This window comes from Phoxinus phoxinus (assembly GCF_949152265.1).
Source record: "Phoxinus phoxinus genome assembly, chromosome: 18".
In the NCBI taxonomy this organism is placed as follows: domain Eukaryota; kingdom Metazoa; phylum Chordata; class Actinopteri; order Cypriniformes; family Leuciscidae; genus Phoxinus; species Phoxinus phoxinus.
This window is the reverse complement of record NC_136893.1, coordinates 30,827,046-30,851,759: the sequence shown is the minus strand read 5'-3', so window position 1 is coordinate 30,851,759 and position 24,714 is coordinate 30,827,046. Positions and strand designations below refer to the sequence as shown.

Genomic DNA, 24,714 nt, shown 5'->3' with positions numbered 1-24,714 from the left:
GCCCCACTCAGCTTGTGACTTGAGTCTGCTGCAGCCCTGAAACCCACCTGTATGGTACGAAGTGCCCGCCCTTTACAACCCACGTGAGAACTGTACATCTCTGCTGGAGGTCCTGATCCGGCCTGTTCAAAGAGTTCTGCTCCGCCGACGACCCTGAGGTTGCTGTGGCCCGGAGGCCCCTTGTGTGGTGTTCGTCACTTACCACTGTGAGTCTGGTACTAGTGTCAGGAGGAAGTGAGCCCTGATCCACCTACTCACCTGTAATAACCACCTGTTTGTCACTTACCACTGGGAGTTGGCACCAGCGCCAGAAGGAAGTGAGCCTGACCATCTACTCACCTGTGATACCACCGGTTCAGTACTTACCACTGTGAGTTTGGCACCAGCGCCAGAAGGAAGTGAGCCCTGACCCATCTACTCACCTGTGATACCACCGGTTCAGTACTTACCACTGTGAGTTTGGCACCAGCGCCAGAAGGAAGTGAGCCCTGACCCATCTACTCACCTGTGATACCAACGGTTCAGTACTTACCACTGTGAGTTTGGCACCAGCGCCAGAAGGAAGTGAGCCCTGACCCACCCACCGGTCCATCACTTACCACGGTGTCGCCTTGGATTCCTGGGAAGAGGAAGGAAGAGGATTTTAGATTAGGATTTTCAAATTACTTTTATATATTTAATAAAGCTTGTCATTCTTTTTATTCCTGTGTTCTGCCTCCTCCTTTGACACGCTCCTCAGGGTGATCCTGGTCCAGGGGTGGGTGCAGTCTGGCTTGGCCCACCTCGACCTGTGACAAACATACACATGTGAGTCAAGTTTTTCACACATGAACTCCATAAAAAGTAACTCTCGTTGCTCCCTGACTGACCGTACTCTCCACCAATGCCTTAGGATCGCATTGACAACTTACGAGCCAAAAGTCACTGCTCTTGTTAAAAACAAAATGTCACTTCTCCCACTAAATCAGCTGGGTAACTGTAGCCTACAACAATATAATGTTGGATATGTAACAAAGGTCCTAATCACAAATGTGGTGCTTTAAAATGTTCCCTCAGTTTGTGCAATATGTGCAGTACTCCAGCTTGTATTCATGTGTTAGTTATAGCCTAGTTGTGAATACTGTGCACTTTTCATTTTATGCACTTTGAGATGTTTATTTTGTTTCAAAAGGAAATGTTATTGCTTATCTACTACTGTGCACTATTTTGTTTTATGCACTTTGTAATCAGATAGGTCAGATATGTAGCCTAGGTAGGCCTAGGAAAGTTTTTTTTTTTTTTTTTTTTTTTTTTTTTTGTAAGTGGAAAAAGTAGGGGCTACCTCAGATCATAGCCTCAGATTCTGTTGTTACCTCTTTTATTGTATTTGTATGCACCCTTTGATGTGCAAACTGACCGAAGTTAAAAGAGAAACAAATTAATAAACTTTACGTATTCAATAAATGTGTTTGTGTTGCTTCGCCGCTAAAATAACTGGCCCAGCTAACCTTCTTGGTTTGAAAATCTGGCCCAACTGAATTTGTAATTGAATAGCCCTGCTCTAGAGGGCACTTGATTTCTAGCACCAATAGGCTACTCTTCAAATATCCTTTCAGTCCCGGTGACCGACAGTCATTTCAAGGCATCTGAGAAGGAAGGAGTGGTAGCATGCAAGCTCCCAAATTGAGGCTCGTCTGAGAAATGTTTTTTGGATGTTGTTCAGCTTCGGCAGCTTTACCTATAGCCTAGGCCAGAGCCATATAGAGAGAGAGTTGCGACAACTCCATTCACTCCAATGGAACGTTTTTTTTCCAGCAATGGCGGCTCGCGGAGCCTCTCAATAGTTCCCGGAAGTAGCAGCCGCGCCGTAGAGTTCCAGCAGAACAGACCGTTTGTGATGCCCTTTTAAAAGGTAAGACGTTTAAAGAACAAGATTGTATATTATCAGTACATCGGAATCAATTTAACTTGTGTATTAAAGCATGCTAGTTGATTATTGCTATCTAAATTAGTAGTTTTAGGGGACGTTATCGGATAAATTATAGGTCATTGGATAAAATTAGTAGCGCATAACAAACCCACGAACAGCCTATTAATGTTAAACCCGTTATATTAATGTAGTTTTATCCTTTCTTGTGTGTAATAAGAGGGAAACGCTTCTAAACAGAGGCTAAATATAACATTGGGAGTGTGATAGTCATTAATGGAAGTGGTAATAAGAATATCCGTTTAATTTCGTATTAAATGTGCAATAACAGAATAAAATCCTTATTTTAGATTGCATATTTGAGTAAACAAAAACGTATGGGTGGAGTTTTTTAGGCATTGTGTTTCTGTTGACTATTATCTGTCTATATTACGGTTTCAGCCTAGCTGATTTTGTATATAATTTGTCCCGTTTTTGTCTCCTTTATCTCTTTCAACACAAGAAGCATAAGCGGATTCAGTGGATCCTGCAGACTCCTGCACTGACGCTGTACCCTCACCTTCAGTCTCGGCTCCTTGGATTTGCAAAACTTTTCTTGCTCCTTATTTTAAATAAACATTAAACTTGCCAGTGTTGGTCTTTGTGAAAAAGTGCAGATATACCTAAGTAGCCTACTGTATAATTAACGCTCAATTTAACAAAAGTTGTTAAATTATCTCAACATCTTTAAAACGAAAGGTTTATATGAAAGGTTTTAAACAAAATGATGCCATAGAATTTCGTTTTCAATTTTTTATTCTTAAGACAATAGTTTATTTATTTTAAATGGTTTACTTGTGCGTACAGTTGCACAACCTGACATTTTGGGGGTTTAAGATAACAAAACATAAAATATGTATTATTTAAATGTATTAAAAATGAATTTAAACTAAATAGGTTTTATAGATTAAAGTGATTTATGTCATGAATTTATCAAATTATGTTAAAAGGAAATAATGCACTTGGACACAAAATGCAATTGGACACTTGGAAATAATGTGTGTGTGTATATATAATCATGTTTTGTTTTAGAACTGAATATATTGTGTATTAATTTATATAGTAATACGTGCATGGGGTGCATAACCATGGTAAACATAAGATTATTTGAAATTTCACTTAATTCAATTTTACATTAAGACCAGTGTTGGGTATAGTTACTTTGGAAAGTAGTTAATTAGGTTACAACGTTACCATCAATTAAAAGTAATCAGTTACGTTACTGCGTTATCTATTCATAAAAGTAACGCGTTAGAGTACTCATGCGTTACCAAAATTTAAAAGCCGTTTGCAGCGCCTCACACATGCTGCAGCTTGATTGACAGACACGGCCCCCTTTAAATGCACCTAGAAGTCGTGACTCCTGGCAATGAATAACGTCAGTCATCCGACTAAATTAACACTGCAGGATAACAATAACAGGAAAGACAGTCATAGGCTATTCCACATAGCGTTTTATTTATTTATTATCACAGAACATATTAATCAAAATTCACACCTTCCCAGCCCGGGTAGTAGAGATGCGCGGATGGGCTATTATTTCAATAAAAAAATCAATAATTATAATGGCGATATTATTTCAGTATAGAAATGCAGACATCCCAAGTCTATTGGAAGTTCCGGGAGTCTCCCGCATATTGATAGCGGCTCACTGATGCCCGCGAATTAGTTAAAATCTCCCGGAATCTAGAGCGAGCGCGCCCGCGAGACAGAGACTGTGCTCCAAACTGCGCAGCGCGTGCACGGCAGAGAGGGAGAGAGAGCAAGAGACCGCGCGTGTGCCTTAAAGGGGTCATGACATGGGTTTTTTTATTTTATTATTATGTTCCCTTAGGTGCAATTATAGTATTACTATAGTTTTTATAGTAATACTATAAAATACTCTCCTCAGTACTCTGAGGAGAGTACTGAGGAGAGTACTGAGGAGAGTACTGAGGAGAGCAGTGAGGAGAGTACTGAGGAGAGTACTGAGGAGAGCAGTGAGGAGAGTACTGAGGAGAGCAGTGAGGAGAGTACTGAGGAGAGCAGTGAGGAGAGTACTGAGGAGAGCAGTGAGGAGAGTACTGAGGAGAGCAGTGAGGAGAGTACTGAGGAGAGTACTGAGGAGAGTACTGAGGAGAGCAGTGAGGAGAGTACTGAGGAGAGCAGTGAGGAGAGTACTGAGGAGAGCAGTGAGGAGAGTACTGAGGAGAGCAGTGAGGAGAGTACTGAGGAGAGCAGTGAGGAGAGTACTGAGGAGAGTACTGAGGAGAGCAGTGAGGAGAGTACTGAGGAGAGCAGTGAGGAGAGTACTGAGGAGAGTACTGAGGAGAGCAGTGAGGAGAGTACTGAGGAGAGCAGTGAGGAGAGTACTGAGGAGAGCAGTGAGGAGAGTACTGAGGAGAGCAGTGAGGAGAGTACTGAGGAGAGCAGTGAGGAGAGTACTGAGGAGAGCAGTGAGGAGAGTACTGAGGAGAGTACTGAGGAGAGCAGTGAGGAGAGTACTGAGGAGAGCAGTGAGGAGAGCAGTGAGGAGAGTACTGAGGAGAGCAGTGAGGAGAGTACTGAGGAGAGCAGTGAGGAGAGTACTGAGGAGAGTACTGAGGAGAGCAGTGAGGAGAGTACTGAGGAGAGCAGTGAGGAGAGCAGTGAGGAGAGTACTGAGGAGAGCAGTGAGGAGAGTACTGAGGAGAGTACTGAGGAGAGCAGTGAGGAGAGTACTGAGGAGAGCAGTGAGGAGAGTACTGAGGAGAGCAGTGAGGAGAGTACTGAGGAGAGTACTGAGGAGAGCAGTGAGGAGAGCAGTGAGGAGAGTACTGAGGAGAGTACTGAGGAGAGCAGTGAGGAGAGTACTGAGGAGAGCAGTGAGGAGAGTACTGAGGAGAGCAGTGAGGAGAGCAGTGAGGAGAGTACTGAGGAGAGTACTGAGGAGAGCAGTGAGGAGAGTACTGAGGAGAGCAGTGAGGAGAGTACTGAGGAGAGTACTGAGGAGAGCAGTGAGGAGAGTACTGAGGAGAGCAGTGAGGAGAGTACTGAGGAGAGCAGTGAGGAGAGCAGTGAGGAGAGCAGTGAGGAGAGTACTGAGGAGAGTACTGAGGAGAGTACTGAGGAGAGTACTGAGGAGAGCAGTGAGGAGAGTACTGAGGAGAGCAGTGAGGAGAGCAGTGAGGAGAGTACTGAGGAGAGTACTGAGGAGAGCAGTGAGGAGAGTACTGAGGAGAGCAGTGAGGAGAGTACTGAGGAGAGTACTGAGGAGAGTACTGAGGAGAGCAGTGAGGAGAGTACTGAGGAGAGCAGTGAGGAGAGTACTGAGGAGAGTACTGAGGAGAGCAGTGAGGAGAGTACTGAGGAGAGCAGTGAGGAGAGTACTGAGGAGAGCAGTGAGGAGAGTACTGAGGAGAGTACTGAGGAGAGCAGTGAGGAGAGCAGTGAGGAGAGTACTGAGGAGACCAGTGAGGAGAGTACTGAGGAGAGTACTGAGGAGAGTACTGAGGAGAGCAGTGAGGAGAGTACTGAGGAGAGTACTGAGGAGAGTACTGAGGAGAGCAGTGAGGAGAGCAGTGAGGAGAGTACTGAGGAGAGCAGTGAGGAGAGTACTGAGGAGAGCAGTGAGGAGAGTACTGAGGAGAGCAGTGAGGAGAGTACTGAGGAGAGTACTGAGGAGAGCAGTGAGGAGAGCAGTGAGGAGAGTACTGAGGAGACCAGTGAGGAGAGTACTGAGGAGAGTACTGAGGAGAGTACTGAGGAGAGCAGTGAGGAGAGTACTGAGGAGAGTACTGAGGAGAGTACTGAGGAGAGCAGTGAGGAGAGTACTGAGGAGAGTACTGAGGAGAGTACTGAGGAGAGCAGTAAGGAGAGTACTGAGGAGAGTACTGAGGAGAGTACTGAGGAGAGCAGTGAGGAGAGTACTGAGGAGAGTACTGAGGAGAGTACTGAGGAGAGTACTGAGGAGAGCAGTGACCCTGGAAGGGGGAGGGGGAGAGCCAGAGGTAGAGCAAGAGCGAGAGGAAGGGGGCGAGGCAGAGGTGCAAGTAGAGAAAGCGGTAGGGGAAGAGGACGGGGGAGGGGCAGAAGAAGAGCAGGAGCTGTCAGTGAGGAGGACAGACTGAGAGTGGAGGAGCTGACTGCTGCCAGGACAGCAGAGATACAGGTTTGTCATAATGGTCAGTCACACCATCTAGAAAACAGCACACACCCAAATAGACATATGTAAAATAAACAATGACTGCTGTTCCATTTTCAGGCACAGTTACAGCAGCTATCCCTGGAGGAGAAGGATGAGGTACTTCAGAGGATGGTCAGTCGTCTGCCAGGTGTTTTTCTAGATGTAATGGAATACAGACAGGCCACACCAAGACCAGCCACACCAAACAGGGGTCAGCCAGCGTGGTGCACCTGCCTAAACTGCAGAATAATGCCTACTGATCTGGAGAACAAATGCTGCAGACAGAATCCAGCAGATTGTCTCAGCAGGAGCGCCCACATGGAACTGTACTGTCTGGATGAAGGCATCCTCCGCTTAGCTCGGCAGACATGGAACGACATCCTTGCACTCCATGACAGCCAAGACCCTGGGGCAGATAACTGAGAATATCGGTATTCTGCTTATCGCCAAACTACGATTTGGCAGCATGGACGTCTGAACCCAGGAAATCGTATAGTAATACCAAGCTGCTGCGTATGGCGAATAAGAGACACATTCCCTGACCCATTTGGGAACTATGTTGGCTTCAAAGAAGCACCGTTTAGGGTAAATAAAAAATGTACAGTTTACCACATCTGAAAAAAAATGTTCCTAAGCCATTCTGCAAATAAATTTATTGTAAAGTAACATGTATGTACATATTTACACTTTATAATAAACAAATTTTAACTGTAGCCCACTGTTGCCTTTCTGCTGATCTCCTTCTTGGGAGTAGGGTGACCACCCGTCCCGGTTTGCGTTGTACCGCACAGCATTTTCACCCCTTGTCCCGCACGTCGCATATTGAGAAAATGTCCCGCATTTCCATCAGTCTGTTGGTTTTTAATGATCATATTAAGAAAACGTGCATGCGATCTTTTGGCTTTTTAAGAAAGCATTTTATTTATTGTTTTTGTGCCGTAGTTTTTCACCTATATTTAACAGCGCTTCGTCAGAAGTGCAAATACAACAGCCGTTTTTAAAATCATATCCAATGGTTGAAATGAAAGGAGTAAACACAGTCACTGGTAGGTTGTGGCGGCTGTCAATCAAAATGTGGAGCGGTGATTCGTTCCATGTGTTCCCTGTCAGAAAACAAATGGATAATTCGGTCAATTAAAATGTGAATTTAACAGAGTTAGAACTTATTGCCTGCTGTGGTTGTTCTAATTCACATCCTTTCTAAAAATATAAAAGTTTTTGGTTTAATAGATTCTTAATATATAAGACTGTCAATTAACTAATTTTATGTTGTTTTTTTATTTTATTTGATCTTTATTTATTTTGTTGGATTTTAGTTGGACTTGGTCAGAACTGTTTCAAAAATAGTTATCTACATGATGCTGCTGCCTTTGGGCTCAGTGATGTTGAACTTAAATGACATGTAAAATAAAGACATGTTATGTTACATTGTAATGTAATGGTTTTTTCTGGAAGGGACTAACGAACAAAATATTTTAATCAGCTGAAAGGCAGAATACAAATGTTTTTATTAAGTTAGATTATATTATATAATCTTTACATTATATAACAGTTTCAGGTTATTTTTTAGTGTTGGCAACATGTCCCACATTGTCCCACACAAACTTAGTAATCGTCCCACATTTGGTTTGTTTGATGGTGGTCACCCTACTTGGGAGTCCCCCTGCTGAATTAAGTCGACTCTGTAATATTTTAGTCTGCAGTTGAGGGATGTAACTGTAGTCTTTTTGCTCCTTCACTGTGTAGACACGGTAGCGCTTTGACTTCTTGCTATAGACTCGTTTTTGTCTGCAAAACAACATATGACAGAATAATAAATATTGTAAAACAATATTAAAAACAAAAAAGAAAGAAACAAATAAACAAGAAGAAAACATAAGCATGTTTTACAGGACACACAAATATCATTAATTTACAATAGCGACTTACGAAACATTGCCTTTCATGTTTATATGCACTGGTCGGTGGTTATGATGATTGTAGTCCAAGGCTGCTAGAAAAGTCCTAGCCTCATAAACAGGAGGCGAAAAGGAAAACCGTTTGCCTGCATACATAAGGATATGATTCTGGAAGGATTCCAACTCAGAAGTTGACCTACAGGACAAAGAAAGCATTATATTCTCCAAAGATCATCTTCAGAAAATATCCAGTGCAAGAGCTATGGCTGTATGTACAATAGGGGTGCACGATTCAGAAAATGCCACGATTCGATATCGATTTTTAGGCTCAAGATTCGATTCAAAATCGATATTCGATTATAAAAAACGATTCACAGTATGTAATGTTAGGGGTGGAAATCTTTAGTCACCTCACGATCCGATCCAATTCCAGAATGATTCTTTATCTACTCCTCCCCTCCCCTCCCCTCCCCTCCCTATTAATTCATTAGTTTGCATAGGTAATTAAGTACTTTTTTTTTTTATAAAAAAAAAACAGTAAAAAAAAAAACAGTTGTATGCTAAGAATTTTAAAACTATTATAACTTCAAAACATACAAGTAGCAAATAATAAAGAGGAGCATTGAAAATAAACAAACAATGCTTTCAGTAGCCTATTTAAGATTATTATTATTTAAGATTTTTTCTCTCACCCCTAATGTACAAATAATAAAACATTGCAATTTTGTGGTTTTAGTTATTTTGTGAAGTTTGTTGTTGAAGATAGAACATATTTTAGCAAGTATAAGAACTTTTAGCACTCTTACCGAAACGTAAGAAACTTCTCCACATCCTTCAGCCACCTCCTGTTTAGCACAATTTGTGACAAAGCCTCATGTGCAGCAGAGCCAGGTGGTATGACGACTTTGTTTGCGGTTTCCTCATCCATAGGTGCATGGAGGCATCTGCCGAGGGCCCACTCGTGCTCTCCACAAACATGGTGCAGTACACCTCGCCAGATACACTGAATAATAAAGTAGAGTAAATCATAGTCATAATGCATGTCAAGTTAAAATACAACATCATAGGCCGGACATAGCATATAGAACTGAGGACACCCAAATTATAAGAGTCAAATTTAAAATGATCAAGTTTCATCTGATTATTGTATGTATTTTTATCTGTCATATTAACCATGAACTCCTCCCGGTTGCCTGCTTTCTGACAAGAAAACCAAAAGTGGTTGACAACATCCTTCAGCCAAACAAGTATTTGTGACTGACCAGATATCATCCCAGCCTGTGGAGAAAAGTCAAAAAGTGTTTTTAGGAAAAACTGTTAAACAGTAAAGTACAGGGTGGGCCATTTCTATGGATACACCGTAATAACTTGGGAATGGTTGGTGATATTAAAGTCCTGTTTGTGGCACATTAGTATATGTGAGGGGGCAAACTCCTCAAGATGGGTGGGGATGGGTCACATATACTGATGTGCCACAAACTTATTACGGTGTATCCATAGAAATGGCCCACCCTGTACTACTCAATGAAATAAACCAAATAATACCAACTGTATTTTTGTCTTACCGCATGTAGTCTCTTGGTCAGATTCTTAGCTGCATGCCAGATGTCCAAGGAATGGACTACACCCTGGTCCTTGCATCTCCCTTTTTCTGGATCTGATGAGCAACAACCAAACACACATGAAAAACAAAAACAAATTCTCACTCAAATATCAAAACAAAATCATGATTTCATTCTTACGCATTAGGGAAGCAATCTGCACGTGGGCATCGGTTACTATTTCTTTGATGTTTAGCTCCCCCATGAGTCTATCAAAGGTCTTTATGAAAGCATACTTCTCCATGGCCACACTCTTACGGTCAGTCTGCCTCTTGTCCACAGTGACAATACTGATGATGTCCATTGTGTCCTGCTCCATAGTAGTATATGTGCAGTACTGGGCAGAGTGACCTTTGATGGTAAAAAAAAAGTCAGTAAATCAAATAAATTCAACAGTACTGACAAGTCACAAACCTTTGTGACTTACCTGGAGAGTCCATCCTTCCATCAGCTAGAAAAGAAATAAATAACCTTGTAAACCTGCACCAAACTCTGACTGTTTTCAGTTTATTGTCTAAACTGAAGCTGATCATGTATTATTAAGGTTTAATTAGTTATAAATTGTAGTAAATTACTTGACACCGTCGTTTCAAACATCTGAGGCCTTGTTAATCAACAGAGTTTAGTACTTACCAAGGGCAACAACACTGTCTTTTGAGCCTAATTTTTCGATAATGGCCTTCCTCTTCTCCTCCCAAAACTCCTTTATTGGATCTACACAGTAGGCAGACTGTATAGCGTAGAAAGTGTTGGATGCCACCATTTTCATGTTCATAAACTGGAAGAGGAGGGCGATCTTGGAATAATTGTTGCCAGACAGAAGAATGTTTGTGGATAACATGAAGTCTCCCCCTTGCATGTTATGCTGTAGTAATGGCTGGCTGTTCCACATCCACAGTTTATGTCCATGTGGGCAATACTGTGTAGAGAAGAGAACAGCTGTTCTCTATTACAAATAATTTGATACTATGACTAGTTACAACTGATAATGTAAATTCACCCATTCCAGAACAGCTGCAGTGCCTCGTGGTTGCAAGTTGACCTGAAAAGGTGGGAGCCCATCACATTCCACTCCCGTGCTCTGGTCAATGTAAAAACATTTGTTGATTGGCAGTTTCAGAAAACAGACCAGTTGGATAAGGTTTTTGTGGAAAGCTATGCTTGCAGGCTGGTTAATGAGGTCGGTTTCTGCATCGACTCGAGCAAAGGTAGGGAAGGTGGGAATGTCTGTTGTTGGATGATGAAAATCTTCCGAAAGGTCTGGCTCTTGAACCGTCTCCTCGCGGTCATAAATGTCCAGGACAGCCTCTTCAAGCCCAATGACGGGGAGGCTGTCAATGTTTTTCTGTAATGTCCCACTAGCACTGTGTAAAAAAAACATCATAAAAACACCCAAGTGAAAAATATGAATATAGACTATTTTCCAGATAACAAAAAAATAAAAAAATATGAACATTGATATATCACTAGCTTGTAACATTGCCACAATACAGACCGCACATAGATAGGTGGGACATAGTCTGCATCAGATGGGTCTGAGGCCAGTTCGTCCAGCAATTCTATCCTGTAATCGCAAAAACAGGGAGAAATATTCGTACACACAAACTGTAATATTGACATGCTAGAAGCCAAAGTATGGTGTTGATCATTTGTAACTTACACACTGTTCTCAAGGCTGTTGGCTTGCTTTTCATCTATGAGAACTGAGTGATCCCGCAACTCCAGTGATTTGATGCTACAGAAACACACAGCATGAATATGTGAAGCACAAAATTGACAATGTCACAATATTGAAAAATGAAAAGATATGCATTTTATTCATAATAATGACACACATGTTTACCTTTCCTCCAATAGCCCCAATGCTTGATCTTCTGTCAGCGGTTGTACTCCTGCTATTTGGAAGTCATCCCTGTTTAAATAGTATTTTGGTATTACAAACTAACACATTGTGCCATAGCCAAATCACACACAACAGAATTGAACAGAATGCCATCAACAGTCAAATTACATTGTGACACCGCCATAATGCATAGTAGTAATTCTGATTGCTAAAGTGCATTTTCAATAGAGCAAGGATAAAATAAAACATTCCTGTCTGATTCCCCTGTAGTTACTGAACTAGGAAGGTCTGGCAATTCTAACACCTCCATAGGTGTCGACGTAGATGGACCCTTTCCTCCTGACAGTGTTGATTTCTCATAGCTGTAAACAAATAGCCATTGTTAGAAAGCTGGGAGTACCGAGTGCATTTACAAGTGTTACTTTTGTTAGTGTTTCTGTGTATCTAGTCTCCCCTCATGTGTACACTACTCAATCCTCAATCCTACACTTAATCCTGTATGTACGCACACCTCAGGAGAACATCAGATGGTTGAGGCGCTCTTTGTAAAGGGCTAGCAGCTAACGTAAACGTTATAGTTACGAAGTTTGTCATGGCTTGCCCTACTAGCCAATAAATTTAGCTAAACACTTTTAGCAAAAAAAGCCAACATACATAACAACCCAACCAGTACTTCTTTGGCCATTTTTATACTTCTATGGAGTAACAATCTTAATGCACTCGTGCTCTGAATAAAGATCCATAAAAGACAGTAACTTTTTGAAACGGTCCCGTGGCTGGCTACCTAGCATCCACATTTTGGCTAGCATAATATCGTTAGCATTACACCACAAAAACAATGAAATAATAATATATTGCAAATGGCCTGTATATGTCTTACCTTTTCAGTAAAAAGAAAGCCAGCTCGCTCGGGATCTGTTTTTATACCCAGCGCTGACCGGAGCTCCCGCCAAGCATCAAATGCCGCTCCGATGTTGACTCTAGTCTTTGCACGACGCCGGTCGCTTTCTCTTTTTGCCACACTAGATACGTTTTTTTTTTTTTTTTTTACTTCCGAGGAGTGTCCGTGGGTGTCTGAGTTGTGCTGGGGGCTGGTCGCTTCTTTCCATCCGAAGAGTCCATTTGAAAACACAGATTGCCGCTGCTTACTATAATGGCTGCCGTGCCGTACGGTTGTAAGCCCAAGTAGACGAGAACGCGCATGACGTCACATTTTGTGAATTTTCGCGCCGATTCGGGCCCGACTCCTCCACACACGATTGAGCCTACAGGCGGATAGAGGCAACCGTGGTGGACAGTCAAGGTGTCATTCTTTTATGACATCATGGTTGGCTCAAACATGTACAAATGAAAACTCTATCTTAAAGATTTTTTTAAGTAAAAACCTACACAATGCTCCTTTAATGAAGCTGGAGGGTGGTGGGGTATTGAAGCGCAGAAACACTGTCTTGATCCTGGGGAAATTTTTTATTCGGGATTTTCCTTTCCTTAAAATAACGGATTACTTTTTTTAAAAAATAACGAAGTTACTGATTACTTAACGCACAAAACTAACGCGTTAAGTTACACATTTCACGAAAAAGGTAATTAGAGCACTCTAACGCGTTACTTTATAACGCGTTACGCACAACACTGATTAAGACAATCACCTGTCACCAAGTCTCCTGTCCTTGTGAAACCATAGCACATTAGGCTACGTGATACTCTTAAATAACATACAAGTTCAAGAACACAAAAATACTTCAAAACAATTGCAACACGGTCTTTTACCGAGGTAACGTTGGCTAGAAATATGTTAACAAAGGCAGGCAACGCAAGTTGAGCACACTAATCATTAAATATTATCAGATTTTTATATTTTAAAAACAACATTGATGTAACTACATACACATACTACATTCACATGTCAGTGTATTATATACATATTGTAAATAAATGCATTTATTGACTACAAATGACCAAAAATCACAGTTCTGCTCTCTAACTCCATTGATTTGAATTGGCGCCGAAGCACTTCCTGGAACTATCCGCCGTTACGCGAATCACGTGACGAAGAACCATTTCGAACTTCCGTTGTCGCAACTCTCTCTCTATATGGCTCTGGCCTAGGCTATGCTAAAATATACAATGACTGAGGAAGCCTAGTGACGAGTCCATAGCAACCAGTTATTAATGTGTTGAATTTGTTATTACCCAGTGTGCTTTGTTGAATGGTCTCAATGTTTTATTGTTTTATTTCATGTGAATACTAGTTTAGAGGAGTAACTAGTATTTGAAGTAATGCAGGAAGTGTGCATTTAGTGTCCATGCTTATTGTGTTTCCACAACAATGTTAGTGAATCTACTGCAATGGCCACACACAGTGTAGTGTGATGTGCAAGATGAGAAAGCAGAGGTTGAACAGTTTGTCAGGGTTGTAAAAAACAATGGCTATCTGAACATCTTTGCCAAGCGCAAACCAGTAATCAATACATTATCGGGGAGGGTCATGCCTTTTTCACAATCATTTCACTTTACAGCACTTGATCTGAATTTAATCTGGAGTTAACTGACTTTAGGACCCAGCGGAACAGCTCGTTTGCTCAGAATAGAGCTATAGGGCCATCTAGCGGCGATATCATGCTTTATTATATTTTGTCCACAAGAGGTCGGCAAAGACTCCCAATGTAAGATATTTTAAGCTGAATTAAAAGGTTTAGGTATGAAATTATTTTGAATTCACGTTAAAAGAATGTGCTTAAATTACTAAATTATTATTTATAAATAATTTATTGATCAAATCTAGTAATTTAAAGGTAAATAAAATAAACAATAACAAGAAATCTCCCAAAAAAATGCATTATAAAAATTATCAAAATGAAATAAAATAAGCTTTCTGGACAAAAAAAGAAAAGAAAATGAGTATAATTTTAAGGCTTCGGGAAATTTTGACCCGCGATGGAAGGATATGAGGGTTAAATGGCTTAAGCATCCAGGAAGTAGAGATCTATTTGCCCCAAACACTGGTGATAAGAGGAGCACGAGTGCTTGTGAGCATGTGCGGTTTAACAAACAAGCCATAAGGTGACGCTTGAGTTTGACTCCCCTGTAATACAGCAAAAAGAAGGGACTGTATAACTCTCAGCATACAGGGCTTCTGTGACGAGCAGCGCGCGCGGGCGTGAGTGGTGACGAGCGCAGTCAGTGAGCGAGCAGCGCGCGCGCGGACATCATCATCTGCACATCCAATGGAGCCGTGCGGACTCTCAGCAAACCCCAGGGCTTTCATCACATGCACCATCACTCATATGACCTGCAGGGATGGACGACGATCTGGTGTGTGAATATGACTCCACCTGGGACACGGAGAGCGACGGGGACGAGCTGGAAAACACCGGCCGCAGCAAGAAAACACGGCCCGCATTCGTATGTCTCTCTCTCTCTCTCTCTCTCTCTCTCTCTCTCTCTCTCTCTCTCTCTCTCTCTCTCTCTCTCTCTCTCTCTCTCTCTGTCTCACACACACATCTGTGAACCACTGCACTGCCACTGTTTTATTCCATATTGTCCGTTGTAGCGGTTTTATTGGCAGTGTGTCTCATCTGGTGTAACGTTGTGTGTGTGTGTGTTGACGCAGCGTCAGGCGCGCGCCGAAACCTCCACGCGCACCTTTTCCTCTGAAACGAGCACTAGCGGGAAGTGTCTGAATAAACCATTTTGACAGGTTATTTATTTGCAGTAGGTTTACTTTTATTGTTTGCGTGTGTTTTGTAGAATAGCGCGTTAGCTAGTCATTTAACGTAAGCTCTGCTGACCGGAAGTACGTCACTCGCCGCCGATCTGCACGTCATCGCATATGAAAACAAGTCGCGTGAAACACCTTCAGTCCTTCAAAACCACACTATTATCTTGACAATGAGCAACAATGCTAAATATACTTGGTTTTTAGACCGGACTGTATGCGTTAATTATTGGTTAATTCATGGTATTTTAATCTTGTGCTCCTGCTTTTTAAATTCTAGGAATATTTCATGATATATTTGACAAATGATCATTTGCAGTCTTGTGCTTCAGTGCATTCACAATCTACAACTCAACTTAAGAGCTTTGAGAGCTTGGCTCTATTGTGTTACTTAAATAAACACATTTCAAGTAGCAAACCATAGTCCACAGCTGTGATTTAAGCCTAAGGATATGCCTAAAAAGGTCAGCGTGTCCTGTACTTGTTTTAATAGAAAAACAATCATTATTACTTCACTTTTTGGTTCATACATATTAAAACTGCTGTGGCAGCGTCGGCCTGTCACTTTTTGTAACTCGTTTCTCTAGAACTGAAAAAGTAAATAGAAAACCAGCACGCGCTTCTCAAGAATGACTGTAGTGCTGTTGGTTGTGGACAATAGTAGTCCAATAAAAACACAATTCGAAAGTACACCGGACACATTTCCTTCGGCACACTATTTTCAGAGTATTACGAATACGAAACCTCAAACTGTGGTGTCCGGCTGGCCCTCAGCACGACTTATTGATTTAATGAATTAATTTAAATGTAATTATTTATTGAAATAAATGAATTTAATTTAATTTGTAACATTATTGTTAGAACCCATATTGTTGTGTGTCTGCAATTTGTAATTGCAGTAAAAGATCCTAAACTTGCCCAAACTGGGACCTTCCCAGAATGGGACAGCACTTCTTCCCGTAAGGGAACTAAACACTCATAAATCTGCAACCATTTGATCCTGGAAAGTGAAATTTGATGTGTATCTTCTATAGGCAAAGTGTGAATCAAGCTATGAAAAATAATTATTACTATTACACCAACATAAAATAGCTTCCAGCGACCAAATTCAATTCCAGCTGCGATTAGCTTTTAAAATGTAATAATTCAGCAAATATGTTTGGATGGCCCATCATTATTAACTGGCCTACACATGAGCCTCTGACGCTCCTCTCGAGGGACAGCAGTGTGAGAGTCGTTTGAAGTGCTTTTCCTGATTTCCTTCTGAAGTCCCTCGTTGTCCCTTATATTTGGAAACAGACATGGCAATTGTACAGCGATGCTGCTTGCGACTATATTTTATCCCATTTACTACTTTACGTTTATTTTATTTAATATGTCTTAATGCATCTATAAGATTCACATGTCCATTGGCAGTGCGGGATGCAGACAGATGAGCTTCTGCTTAAAGTTTTGCCACATTCTGGATTGTAATAATTGAGAAGGGCTTGCAAAATGTGTTCTGCACAGATTGGCTACAGGGATAGTCATAATAACCACATTTTGAGTAATGTCATATTTTGATATTTGATGTTGGTAAATGCAGGAGACTTGGAACAGTCGGAAATGTTTGCAAAGCACTGTTCTCAGCATGGATAGTTTGTGAGTTGGGACGCAGCCGATTGAAGGAGCTGGAACTAATGTCTGTCCTGTGATCTCCGCAGTGGTCCAACTCCTCCTCCAGAAACCTCCGAGCCGCCAAGGACATGCAGAACTACAGACATGGATATCCAGTAAGACTCGACCACAGTGCACTTTACGTCCATAACACTGACCTGATGATGTGATCCTCTCTTCATCTCTTTATAGAATATCAACGAAGAGGAATGCCCAGAAGAACGAATGACCAATTTAAAGTTCTACCTAAATGAAATTAAGTCTTCGCCTGATGGTACGTCTTTGCTTCCGCTTGTCCAGTCCCAGAGCGAGGTGTTCGCTCTTCATCTGAGCTCTTGTTCTGTGTTCTAGATGTGTCGATCGAGGCGTTTCACACGGAGTGGAAGACGGATTACAAAAGACTGGAGAGAGTTCATTCCTACATTCAGTGGTGAGAAGCTCCTCTTTAACCTGATCTTGTTAAGCAGGGCATGATGGGGTTTGTACGGTGGCCCAGAAGTGCAAAACAAATCACAAATCTAAAAAAACAAAACAACAAATTATAAAGGCAATGGAAAGACTAAAAACAAATGAACAAGTTAGAAAACACAACATCAATTCAAAAAACAAAATAGCAAGCCAGAAACCACAAATCAGACAAGATGGAAAAGGTATATGTGGCGAATGGAATACTGACCGCTGATTGGACGAGGCATCTGTCAATCAAGACTGGCAGAAGCTACAGCAGACTGTGGCAGTCAATCACCTTCATTTATACAGCGCTTTTAACAATACAGAGTGTTTCAAAGCAGCTTTACAGTGATAACAGGAGATTACAGTAACAGAGAGTGTTTTGGCTTTACAGCAGCTCGAGAATAAAGTTATTGTCCAGATAAAGTTAGTTTTGATTGATTCACTTCCGTCGCAACGATCATTAGTTATTAACTTAGCGCTAACAGTGTCCAGGCGAAGGTCCTTCATAGGGCTGGGCGATATATCGCATGACATTGTTGGGCGCATCTCGTCAGTAAAGCCGGTTCCTTGATTAGTGGTCGTGTTGTGAGTGAATGCGGACAGAAGATCAGCTTCACAGGAGACGCCATCAAAAAACTTTAAATCCTTCATTTTAAAATATTCTGTGCTATATCCAGTTGCCAACTGTGTCCTATTCATATCGTTTTCACTGTGTTGTATGTAAAATTAGCGTTACTTTGTCTTTATTTGAAATAATATGATGACCAGTGCGCACGAAATTACCAGATTACTGAGTGCCCTGTTACAGTGTTTACTTCCTTTTTATTCACATATTCATCAACAATTACTTTGTGAAAAATAGCCTACTGTAAGGATTGTAGATTCAAGAAGTTGCCCTCTAAAGTATTAAGTATAAGCATGTTTATTTTACAGATTTGTTTTCTAATTTATTTATAATTTATTAAATATTGATTAAAATAAATATAAAGTTTATATATATATATATTATATATATATATATATATATTTATAAAAATATCGGCTTTATATCGGCCATCGGCCACCCTGCTCTCTAAGATATTGGCATCGGCTATCAAAAAAACAATATCGGTCGACTACTAGTTTTTAGTCTAGATTTGAACTGACAGAGTGTGTCTGCTTCCCGGACAATGGTAGGAAGACTGTTCCAGAGTTTTGGTGCTAAATAGGAAAAGGATCTACCGCCAGCAGTCGATTTTGATATTCTAGGTATTATTAACTGGCCGGAATTTTGAGATCGCAGTAGACGTGAAGGACTATAATGCGTTAAGAGCTCGCTCAAGTACTGCGGAGCTAAACCATTTAGTGCTCTGTAAGTGATCAGCAATATTTTAACATTTATACGATGTTTAATAGGCAGCCAATGCAGTGTTGACAGAACAGGGCTAATATGGTCATACTTCCTGGTTCTAGTAAGACCTCGAGCTGCTGTGTTTTGAACTAGCTGTAGTTTGTTTATTAAGCGTGCAGGGCAACCACCCAGTAGAGCATTACAATAATCTAGCCTTGAGGTCATAAACGCATGAACTAATTGTTCCGCATTTGTCATTGAGAGCATATGACGTAATTTAGATATATTTTTAAGATGGAAGAATGCGGTTTTACAGACACTAGACACGTGACTTTCAAATGAAAGATTGGTATCAAAGAGCACACCCAGGTTCCTAACCGACGACGAAGACTTAACAGAGCAGCCATCAAGTGTTAGACAGTACTCTAGGTTATTACGTGTGGAAGTTTTTGGTCCACTAATTAGAATCTCTGTTTTTTCTGAATTTAGTAGTAGGAAATTACTAGTCATCCAATTTTTTATATCAGCTATGCATTCCGTTAATTTTGTGAATTGGTAGGTTTCGTTAGGTTTTGAAGAAATATACAGCTGAGTATCGTCGGCATAACAGTGAAAGCTAATTCCATGTTTCCTAATGATATCTCCTAATGGTAGCATGTACAGAGTGAACAGCAGCGGTCCTAGTACTGAGCCTTGTGGTACGCCATACTGAACTTGTGATTGATAAGACATCTCTTCATTTACTGCTACAAACTGATAACGGTCAGATAAGTATGATTTAAACCATGCTAGTGCAATTCCACTAATGCCAACATAATGTTCGAGTCTATTTAAAAGGATGTTGTGGTCAATGGTGTCAAATGCAGCACTAAGATCAAGTAATACTAATAGAGAGATACAACCACGATCGGATGATAAGAGCAAATCATGTGTGACTCTAACGAGAGCTGTCTCGGTACTATGGTACGGTCTAAATCCGGACTGAAAATCCTCGCAGATATCATTTCTTTCAAGAAAAGAACACAGTTGTGAGGATACTGCTTTTTCTAATATCTTTGACAGAAATGGCAGATTCGAGATCGGCCTATAATTGACTAGTTTTGTAGGATCAAGTTGCGGTTTAACAAGCGGTTTAATCATAGCTAGCTTAAAGGTTTTTGGTACGTATCCTAGAGACAAAGATGAATTAATGATATTAAGAAGAGGATCTATGACATCTGGAAGCATCTCTTTCAGCAGCTTAGTCGGTATAGGGTCTAACATGCACGTTGTCGATTTAGATGATTTGACGAGTTTGCAAAATTCTTCCTCTCCTATAGCAACGAATGAATAAAAATTTTCCCTTTGTTTTCTGAATTGTGGTTTGTTTTGCACTTCTAGATTTGTAGATTTGTGATGGTCTCTGGAAAAGTGTGCAGATAAAGTGCCTTGTAAACGAGAGTTTGTGTTGCTCTAGGTTGTTTCCTCTGCGGGAGCCAGGCGTGAACTACATGGCAGCAGAGCTCACCAAGAAAGAGATCCAAGTGAGTCTTAAAGTGAACCGCTGACAAACACAGTAGCAGAGACTCCAGACGTGTGTGTGTGTGTGTGTGTGTGTGTGTGTGCTGGACTGTGTCAAGCTGTGTCTCGTGTCCCGTTGTCCGCAGGCGTTCAGGGAGAGCGAGGAAGCTAAGAGTCGTCTTCTGGATTCCTACGAGCTCATGCTTGGCTTCTACGGTCTACAGCTGCTCAACAGAGACACTGGAGAGGTGAAGCGCGGCGAGAACTGGAGGGAGCGGTTCGCCAATCTAGAGAGGTGAGGATCCTGTCCTGAGACCGCTCAGTCCGAGGACTTATTCAGCACTTCTCCTGTTCTGAAAACGAGTGAGAAGATGGCTGTTCATTGGTCCTTTAGTGTTTAGATGAAATCTGCATTATATCTCTGTTTTTGTTCAGTTATCAGTTGTTAAGATATAACGCGGTTTAGGAGAGATCCCGACATGATTGTAAAGCGCTTTGGGTGTACAGTAGTACATATGAAAAGCGCTATATAAATGCCTCTTTTAAATTTTAAATATTGTCTCAGGTGTAGATTAGTGCTCAATATTTTTTTTCCTCAACATTTTCAATGTCTATAACCGATATCCAAGACAAAGCTGACCAATGACCATTCAATACTTGCTGACTGTATATCAATTTAATTCAACATGTATTTAAAAATAGAAGAAAAAAAAATTACTGATACAGGGTATCTGCACATTTTTTAAAGTCAAATTTAAGGCTTTTTAAGACCTGAAGAAATCAAAATTAATACCGTACATTAGGGGTGTGAAATATTAACAAAAATATATCTCGATATTTTCTAAGTTTTGTTGATAATAATTAGATGATATTTTACTGATGTTGTACTGGTACCATGGCTGGTGTAGGCCTGTTGTTGACAGCACTCACGGAGATATTCATATTTAACATATTCTATCTATGCAGTGGTCAGTTCACAGTAGTGACTGAAATTAAATATTTGCCACCATAAATTGATTTCCAGGGGCATTTACACCTAAATATGGAAATTATTTCTAAACGTATTTAGAGGTATGCATCACCTTTTATGTCAAATTCTAACATTCAAATTAAATTCTATTAGAATAAGACTGTACCACTGTCAAATTAAATAATTACATTAAAATCCATCCTTGCAGTGCAGAGGTGACACAGAAGCGGCATCCGAACTGGCATTACTATATTTACACTTAATTTGCAATTGCATAAATAAAGCTATTCAATATTTAAATATGAAATTATTTATAATTTTAACATTTTAATTAAAGGGTGCTTTAAATATGCAACTAAACCCGCCAGTAGGTGGCAGTAAGTCACTGTCTTAATAAGCGAGTTGTTGGAGTTTTATTCAACCGATTTGTTCAAACGGCCGATTCATTCATTGAATCAAATGATTCGTTCAAAACGCGGATTTCAGTTTTTAAAAAAAGAATCGCTGTCTGTTGGACTACAGTTTCATTATGAAATTCTCGTCGGCGAAATAAAGGGGGAAACAAACAATATTGACAATATAAAAAGTAACACATAATGTTAACTTTATTGTTAATTTAACTGTTGTATAAAATAAATAGCACATTTGCAATTGTGCACAGGAAAACGGCACTCTTGCTCGTGATATTCTAATATAACAACATAATATGATATAAATATAATAAGACAAAAACTCATTTGGGGACATACCTATAACTGCACTGACACATCACGCAGTGAAAGCAAGCATGAGAGACAAACGCGATGTCAGCTCGCACTCGCGGTGCCTCGTACGTAGTTTAAACAATGATTACAATATCATCATAGTTCATAGACAATGCTAAGCACAAAGAATGAACTTACTATTGAACTGACATTTACTCGTTCTCTTATCCTCTCCTCACTCGCGCGCAGGAGACAGACGCAGGCTAATACTGCCGTAAATGACGCGAATTGTCACGTGAACAAGCAAATCCACAAAGATAGAATAATAAAAAAATAATATGTACGCTAATTATATAGTTTTCATTTGGAAAGTATTTAGATACGTCTAAGTCAAAGTGTCATCTAAAATCTAAGACCTTTCATAAGTAAAAATAAGACTTTAAGACTTTTTATGGCCTTAAATTTTAAAAATCGATAAGATTTTTTAAGGATCCGCGGGGACCCTGTGACAGTCACAGACCTTTTTCACTGCAGCGCCATCTTTGAGTTTTTTAAACGCAGCCCTGTAGTGTTCAAATAATCCCGAAGCACTTGATTAGCTCGATCGAGTGTGTTTAATTAGGGTTGAAGCTGAACTCTGCAGGACTGTGGCCCTCCAGGGCCCGAGTTTGGCACCACTGGTGTAATGGCTGTTATGCTTCTGCGTTTTCATTAAGATTAACTGTGGTTTACAATTCCAGCTCTAAATAAAACTATTGAAATGCTGAGCTGGTCTCATATTTTCAAATGTACTTCACAATTTCAATGAATTGCCCGCCGTAGCCCTGTAAGTGTTCCATGTTGTCTTATAGATATAAAACGAAGGTGAGTCAATTGAGCTGTTCCTAATAAGCCCACTTGACAAAAAGGTCATATATTTTTAGACAGATATTAAATTATATTTTGGCTGATTTTTTAATTCAGGCAATGCCTAATCAAATCCAATTTTTCAATCCATCTATAACATACCAAGATACAAAGTCATATCAGGTTGCAACAGATTTATTAATCGCGTGTTTTTAACTTTTTTATTTTTATTAATGCTAAACCAGTTTTGTCATCAGTTTTTGTCTTTTCAGACAGAAAGCAATTAAGTCGGCTCCAAATAAGAAATTAAATGACAGTAACAAACATGCATTTGCTACAAAATTAATAATACTTATATTTCAAAATTGCAAGCGGGCTTAGGGTGTATAATGATGTGTTAAACCATCCAAGTAACTGACTGATTTGTCTCTTTTTTTTGTGATTGTCTTTATTTCACACATAACTGAAAATAATGTAATGTTTGCTTTCAGAAACATGCACAATAATCTGCGGATCACCCGGATCCTCAAGAGCCTGGGCGAGCTGGGCTTCGAGCATTTCCAGGCCCCTCTCGTGCGCGTGTTCCTGGAGGAGACCCTCGTCAGGAAGACCCTCAGCGGCGTCAAGCGCAGCGTGCTCGACTACTTCCTGTTCGCCGTGCGCGACAAGCGTGAGCGCAGGAAGCTGGTCCGCTTCGCCTTCCAGCACTTTGAGCCCAAAGACAAGTTTGTGTGGTGCCCCAGAAAAATCCAGAAGCGCTTCAAGAAGAAGTCTGAGAAGCGGCAGAACTCTTTAGCCGGCAGCGCAGAGAGCGCAACCACTGACGAAGGCCATTCACGACACAAACACAAGGATGGAGAGGACGCAAGCGAGCCCAAACACAGCAAGCCCGTCGGTGATGTGACCGACGCAAAGAAGCAGGGCGACAGCGACTCCGCAATGAGAGATGACTCTGAGAAACCCTCTGAGGAAGAAGACCAGGAGCCAAGTCTAGAAGCTGCTCCTGTAGAGTCCACGCTCAGTCACGACACCAGTGCGAACAACGGAGAGACGGTTCGTGTTGAGCCAAGCAGTGTTGAAGGAGCAGAGCTTCCTGAAGTCCCTCACGCAGCCGAGAGAGCAGAAGAGGTCTCGGACACCCGCTGGGAACGTGTGGCTGGATCCACGGCGGGATCGAGCGACTGCGACGACTCTCGGGAGGAGATGGACAGTCCGGCGGACTCGCAGAAGGAGCTCGAGGAGGCCGCCTCAGGGGCGCGTGCGGACAGGACAGTGACGGACCGCTCCCCGACGCCGCCCGACAGCGGCCCAGAGGAACACAACAACGGAATACACGCCAACCAATCAAATGGATCAGAGAAGGAAGAGCCTATGGATATTGTGGACATGAGTTCATAGCTCGCCCATGAGTTCCTGCATATAAAGATAACGCACTGAAAATGGACACTTTATAAACGTATTATAAGATGAGATGATGATTTGACCTGTGGTTCTCTAAAGGCCTGTGTGTTCTGTGCATCAGTTCAGTCCGCAGGAATGTGTCTGTAACCTGGCCAGATGTACACCGTATAGTCCTATAGCTGGGTTACTCTTGGTGAACGGGGACGTGTCCATGCTTTCAGATTCAGTTTTTCCCCAAGATTTGTTTTTTAACTGAAACTGTGAAAGAAGAATGTCATTTTTACATTCAACTAATAAACAACTATTGATCAATATTTCCATAGTGAATACATTTGGTCCGGATCCAGTTTCTGAGCAGATGAACGTGTGTTGATTAGGGGATGTTCGTTTTACATTTGCAGTGAATCAGTAATAACTAAATAATCTCTGATCAGAGTTTGTATAAGTAGAGATTCTCTGTATGTTCAGCACATGCATTAACTTCCAACTTATAACTACAGCTTTTTACCTTTTTCCACGTGACCTTAAATGAACCCTTCATGAAATATTCTAGAATTTAAAAAAAACTAATGTTGCTGTTCATATATTGTTCTTTTGTTGCTTTAAAACACATTTATCCTGTTTTCTGCACACATGATTATATGCTTTTTAAAGTAATAATTAAAGTGTACTTTCATTTGGCTTATACTTTCATTTCTGCATTTC

At 40.9% G+C, this 24,714-nt stretch overlaps 2 protein-coding genes across 2 annotated transcripts; one reads left to right on the top strand and one right to left on the bottom strand.

Annotated features, from left to right (window-relative positions):
- Positions 1-7,648: 7,648 nt before the first annotated feature.
- LOC306985987 (uncharacterized protein) lies at positions 7,649-12,634 on the bottom strand (the record flags this gene model as incomplete). The annotated part of the gene is made up of 14 exons (XM_079588819.1): positions 7,649-7,877; positions 8,019-8,183; positions 8,794-8,990; positions 9,161-9,265; positions 9,553-9,644; positions 9,730-9,939; positions 10,016-10,039; positions 10,222-10,507; positions 10,589-10,952; positions 11,084-11,152; positions 11,249-11,323; positions 11,432-11,504; positions 11,687-11,793; positions 12,483-12,634. 14 exons carry the CDS (start codon positions 12,632-12,634, stop codon positions 7,649-7,651), a joined length of 2,148 nt encoding a protein of 715 aa, XP_079444945.1.
- Positions 12,635-14,343: 1,709 nt separating this feature from the next.
- ogfr (opioid growth factor receptor) lies at positions 14,344-24,714 on the top strand. Its single transcript, XM_079589319.1, has 7 exons — positions 14,344-14,836; positions 16,853-16,921; positions 16,998-17,079; positions 17,157-17,235; positions 20,045-20,111; positions 20,235-20,383; positions 23,100-24,714. The coding sequence occupies exons 1-7, from the start codon at positions 14,732-14,734 to the stop codon at positions 24,004-24,006; spliced, it is 1,458 nt and encodes a 485-aa protein (XP_079445445.1). The 5' UTR covers positions 14,344-14,731; the 3' UTR covers positions 24,007-24,714.